The sequence below is a fragment of the Cucurbita pepo genome, chromosome LG16, assembly GCF_002806865.2.
Source record: "Cucurbita pepo subsp. pepo cultivar mu-cu-16 chromosome LG16, ASM280686v2, whole genome shotgun sequence".
NCBI classification, from domain to species: domain Eukaryota; kingdom Viridiplantae; phylum Streptophyta; class Magnoliopsida; order Cucurbitales; family Cucurbitaceae; genus Cucurbita; species Cucurbita pepo.
Genome location: NC_036653.1, coordinates 5,845,171 through 5,850,607, shown reverse-complemented (window position 1 = coordinate 5,850,607; position 5,437 = coordinate 5,845,171). Strand labels below are relative to the sequence as shown.

Here is a 5,437-nt window from a genome sequence, read left to right as displayed (position 1 = left end):
CACTTTTTGACTAATCCTACAAGGGAGACGAAACGACAAAGATGATAATCACTGTTAATAGATATTATCCGCTTTAGCACGTTACGTATTACCGTCACGCGCATCTACTGGGGAGAGGTTTCCACACCTTTATAACAAATGTTTCGTTCTCCTCTCTAACTGATATTGTATTTCACAATCCACCTCATTAGGGGCCAGCGAATCGTTAGTGTCAAGCTTTGATATCATTTGTATAGTTCAAGCTTACCTCTAGTGGATATTGCCCACTTTAACTCGTTATGTATCTCTGTCATCCTCATAGTTTTAAAACACGTCTACTAGGGAGAAGAAATGTTTCGTTCCCCTCTTCAATCGATGTTGTATCTCACAATCCACCCCTTAGGAGCCAACGTCGTTGCTAGCACACTGTCTGGCTTTGATACCATTTGTAATTGCCCAAACCCAGGTAGATATTTCCCTCTTTGGCTCATTACGTATCGCTGTCAGTCTCATAGTTTTAAAACACGTATACTAGGGAAATGTTTCCACACTCTTATAAATAATGTTTGGTTCGCCTCTCTAATTGATGTGGGATCTGACAAATTCAAAAATATTACGTGTTTGGTAACCCATTTGATGGTCCCCTATGATGAGATTTCCCCATCAAACATATAATAAGAACGAGGTGAGGAATGGGACACTTGAGAGGAGCGATAAAGAAGGAAAGAGAGAGAGAGACAACATTCAAATTAAAACTTGATATCAATGCCATTATTGCATGGATATTCAAAACCCTAAACCCTAAACCCTAAACCCTAAACGGTTGATATTAAAAAAAGGAGACGCCTTTAGCTTAGATTTAGGTTCCAAGTTCTATAATGTGTAGTGTTTTACTTTAAACTTAGTTGGGTCCTCCTCCAAATGAGTGGCATTCATCCACTTACCCTTGGCTTCTTTGGAGTGAACTTCACGTCACAACAACGAGTTTATGATATTAAACGTGCCTAAACTATTATCAAGTTCATGATGTTCAAATCACACGCATAAACAACATATGGTTTAAGAAGGAGATGAAGTTTGGACATTAATATGAGTGTCTTGAGGTAAGCCAATAATGGCATAGGATTGTTAGGGTTTAATAATAAGTAGGCATGTGAAAAGAATCCATTTTTGTGCATGAGACACTCATAGAGTAGACCATATAATTACTTAACAAAAGGGGGAAAACAATAATGTAGTTTGAAGAGACAGAGTTGATTGTAGTGAGACCACTTAAAAAGTTGGAGACTTTGGATTGTTGCTTCAATTTTGTGTAACACAAAGAAGGTAAGAACGCTCGATCGTAATATGAATGAGTAGATAATGGGTCTCTGTGTTTTGTAGCGTAGAGTCGTTGTAACAATTCAAACCCTCCACTAGTAGATATTTTCCTCACCACTTGTCACAATCGCACTTGATGGCAACAGATTCGCGATTGTGTAGTCAATTCGTTCTTGTGTCGCTTACGGCCAAGCGACGTATGCTTAAGCCTCTGGTCCTAGTTTAAGAAGAAAGTTTTAGAAAATGGGGGCAGAGAGATTTCGATGGAGAGTTTTGAAAGCAAGATTTGAAAGATTGAAATTGGTGTTGTATATGATGCAAGCAAAAAGACAACAACAACCGCTTACAACATATAACTATTGGGTAAGAGGAGGATTTTCCCTTCTGGGTTTTCCCTCAAACGAGAGGTTTCCACACCCTTACAAAGAATGCTTCATTTATGTTAGGATTGTTGAGAGTAATTTAGGGAATGATCATGAGTTAAGGAATACATATCCTTTGTTCGAGGACTCCAGAGAAGGAGTCGAGTCCCAATTAAGAGGAGACTGTTCGAGAGCTCCATATTCCTCAGAGGAGAGGCTCTATAGTGTACTTTGTTCGAGAGGAGGATTGTTGAGTAATGTTGGGAGAAAGTCTCACATTGGTTCATGAGTTTATAACTAAGGAATACATCTACATTGCTACGAGGCAAAACCATGAGGGGTTATGCTCAAAGTGGACAATATCATACCATTGTGAAGAGTCCCTATCTAACCACTGCTGTTCCATTGATGCGTCGTAGTTTCTGAGCAAAGTCACATGCAAACCAAGAGAGAGAGAGATGATATTAAGGGTGATGCTGCAACCAAGTGTTTCATAAATGCATGGAGGGGCTGTGCAGATGGTCTACACCTAACTATATGCACCCAAGCTTCTGTTCTCTCTTTAATAGCCGAAACCCACAATGTTCGCACCACTTTGCACAAAAAAAGGAACCCTACATATCTATAAACCACCCCTTGCTCCCTTCTTCCCTTCCGGCCTATATATTACATTATCTTATCTCCGTCAGCATCCTCGCTTGTACACTGTTCAGTGTCCGATTCGATTTTAAAATGTAGGAGAGATTTACACACTAATACTTGGTTCTCCTCTCTAATCGAACGTGGAAACTCACAATCCACCCCTTGGGACCACCGTCTTAGCTGGCACACCGTCCAATGTCCGTTAGCTTCACGGTTTCAAAACGCGTTTAATAAGAAGAGGTTTCAACCCTATTGTAGTTTTGTTCCCCTATCTAACCGAAGTAAGATCTCACACAAACAACCATTTGTAAGCAGTGATTTTTTGAAAAAAAATTATAAAAAAAAAATTAGGTATAATTTATCATAAATAAAAATAGTTAATTCAACTCAATCAAATTTAATTACCATCCTTATAAATTAAAAATCGAAAATAATTTCGCAATATATATATTATTTAAAATTCATTAGGTAAGCAATTATTTAATATTATAGACTAATATTAAGAATTTTAATGACGCAAAATTAAACAATAATTGAACCCACCAATAGTATTAAAGTTGACTCAGTTTTAGGACCTTGAGTTGAAAAAGATTAAATTATTAATATTATTTTTTCCTTTTCAATATAAAATGTAATTGAGATATGGTTGGTATGACTTTTGTCGGTGAAAATATTAAAATAATATTAATTATTTAACTATGTTGGCTATATTATTATTTAAATTATAAATGCTCGTAGGTTTCAATTATGCGCTTACCATTTTAAATATATATTTTCTTAATTCATCAATTATAAAATTGATTCCAAAAGCATCATTTAAAAATAATTTTAAATATGAGATCCAAATGTCAAACAATATGCCAGCAAGAACGTCGGTCCCTAAGGAGTAGATTGTGGGTCCCCGTAGAATGTGAGATCCATGTGAGACGATATGCCAGCGAGTACACTAAGCCTCCAAATGGGTAGATTATGGAATCTGAGATTTAGACACAGAACGGTTTGTCAGCGATGATGCTAGCCTCGTGGATAGACACTTAACAGTAGGCCGAGTGAATTGCTAAAATTGTGAGGCTTACAGCAATACAAAGATTTTTTTTTTTTTTTTTTTTTTGAAGTGAGGTTTGGTTAAAACTTATTTCAAATCAACTTTTTCGAGAGACTTTTTTTTTTTGTTTTTTTGTTAATACCAATTATGTGAATAAAACTTTAAACTATACATTTGGCGGCGGTTTCTTTCAGTCCAATGCCCGGCCTCAAAAGGGTTTGATATGGGTCGGGCATTAAATTATTGTACAAACAGTTCCAACGGTTGGTAGATGAAACTCCCATGAGTTTATAATTAAAGAATTTTCTTTCGATTGACACGAGTCGTTTTGGGAAGTCTAAAGCAAAGTCACGAGAGTTTATGTTCAAAATGGACAATATCATACAATTGTGGAGAGTCGTGTTCGTCTAACACCAACAAGGATTTCTGTGTTCATAGACTTGTGACGATATGGAGCACAAAAAATTTACAAATCCCAAATGCATCATCATAACGCCACTAGAGTAGGAAGAACAATCTAAGAAACACCCAAATGGGCGCCATTCACTTACAGTAAGGAGCAGAACAGATCTATGTAATTATCGTCGTAGGTGGGTTCATGATGTTGTGGTGAAAAGATACCAATTTCGTAGTCTGCTGAGAATTCTAAGCACCCATCAAGAACATCACTTACGCATTGTTCAGTCCAGAAATCTTGGTAGTACCCACTTCGATCATAATCTTCCACTCCCCAATTTTGGGTGGCGAAATTGTCATCACATGAAGATGTTTGTTGGGACAAAGATGAGCTCTCTAGAATCCCAAATGTGGTGGAGGAATAGCCCGTAAAGTCTTCTCTTTTTGCTTCAATCACTTGGGATGTTAATTGCTTTGGTTTTGGTTGAGTTGATGATTGTGGTTTCGGCTTCACTTGCTTCTTTAGGTGCGCGTTCCAATGGTTCTTTATTTCGTTGTCGGTTCTTCCCGGTAGTTTTGCAGCGATGGTCGCCCATCTGGAAAATTGAAAGCAAAAAAAACACTTCATTTTCTATACTAATATAATAGTCTGTGTTGGGAGATGAGTCGCACGTTAACTAATTAAGGGGTTGGTCGTGGGTTTGTAAGTAAGGTACATTATGTGTATTGATATAAGAGCGAGGAGAGCTTATACTCAAAGTGGACAATATCATACCATAGAATCCTCAAGTGTTAAAGAAAGAAGTTGTGAGCCTCAAAGGTGTAATCAAAAGTGACTCAAGCCTTAAAGAGAGGTTGTTCGAGTGCTCTGTGAGCTTTAAGAGGAAGCTCTATGATGTACTTTGTTCTAGGGAGGATTGTTGGGAGAGGAGTCCCCGATGGCTAGTCAAAAGGTGACTCTAGTGTCAAACAAAAAGTGTACTTTACTCGAGTACTCTAGAAAAGAAGTCGAGCCTTAGGGGAGGTTGTTCAAAGACTTCAGAGGAAACTCTATGATATTCAAGAGGAGGATCGTCGGGAGATGAGTATAGTCAAAAGTGACTCAAGTGTCGAGCCTCGATTAAAGGGTTGATAATGGGTTTATAAGTAAGGAACACTAAACCCAATTAATCTCGATACCTATTGCCATGTTTCTTATGGAGATTGCAGATTAAGTCATTCTCTTCATCCGTGTAATTCCCTCGCTTAATACCCGGACGAAGATAATTCAACCATCGCAATCTACAACTCTTACCACATCGGGTGAGCCCTACAAGTGCCAAAACCCAAATCAGAATCCTTTTCAAAAACCCATGTTTAGAAGTAGGTAAAGATTGATTAGAGTACCTGCAAGCGTGGGAAGCTCCCGCCATTTGGAAGGGCCATATCTCTGAACATAAGCTCTAAGCTTTTCATCTTCTTCAAAGCTCCACGCACCTCTCCTCACTCCATCCTTATCAACAACAGGAGCTCGCACCATTTTCTTCACCAACAGAGGCACCAAGAGAGTGGGCGAGCGAGCTTGGAGTGGTGCTATAGGGGACTGAATTTAAATCAACAACTTCACAAGGATCCGACAGCAGACACAATCCGCGTGGGGTGGGGATGAGCTGAGCCAAGAAGCTTACAAGACCCATGTCGTCATTTGTGCGAT

At 38.5% G+C, this 5,437-nt stretch overlaps 1 protein-coding gene across 1 annotated transcript; it reads right to left on the bottom strand.

Moving 5' to 3' along the window:
* Positions 1 to 3,754: 3,754 nt before the first annotated feature.
* On the bottom strand, positions 3,755 to 5,437 carry LOC111777469 (transcription factor MYB30-like). Its single transcript, XM_023657093.1, has 3 exons — positions 5,131 to 5,437; positions 4,924 to 5,053; positions 3,755 to 4,340 (listed from the first exon to the last, which is right to left on the bottom strand). The coding sequence occupies exons 1-3, from the start codon at positions 5,261 to 5,263 to the stop codon at positions 3,896 to 3,898; spliced, it is 708 nt and encodes a 235-aa protein (XP_023512861.1). The 5' UTR covers positions 5,264 to 5,437; the 3' UTR covers positions 3,755 to 3,895.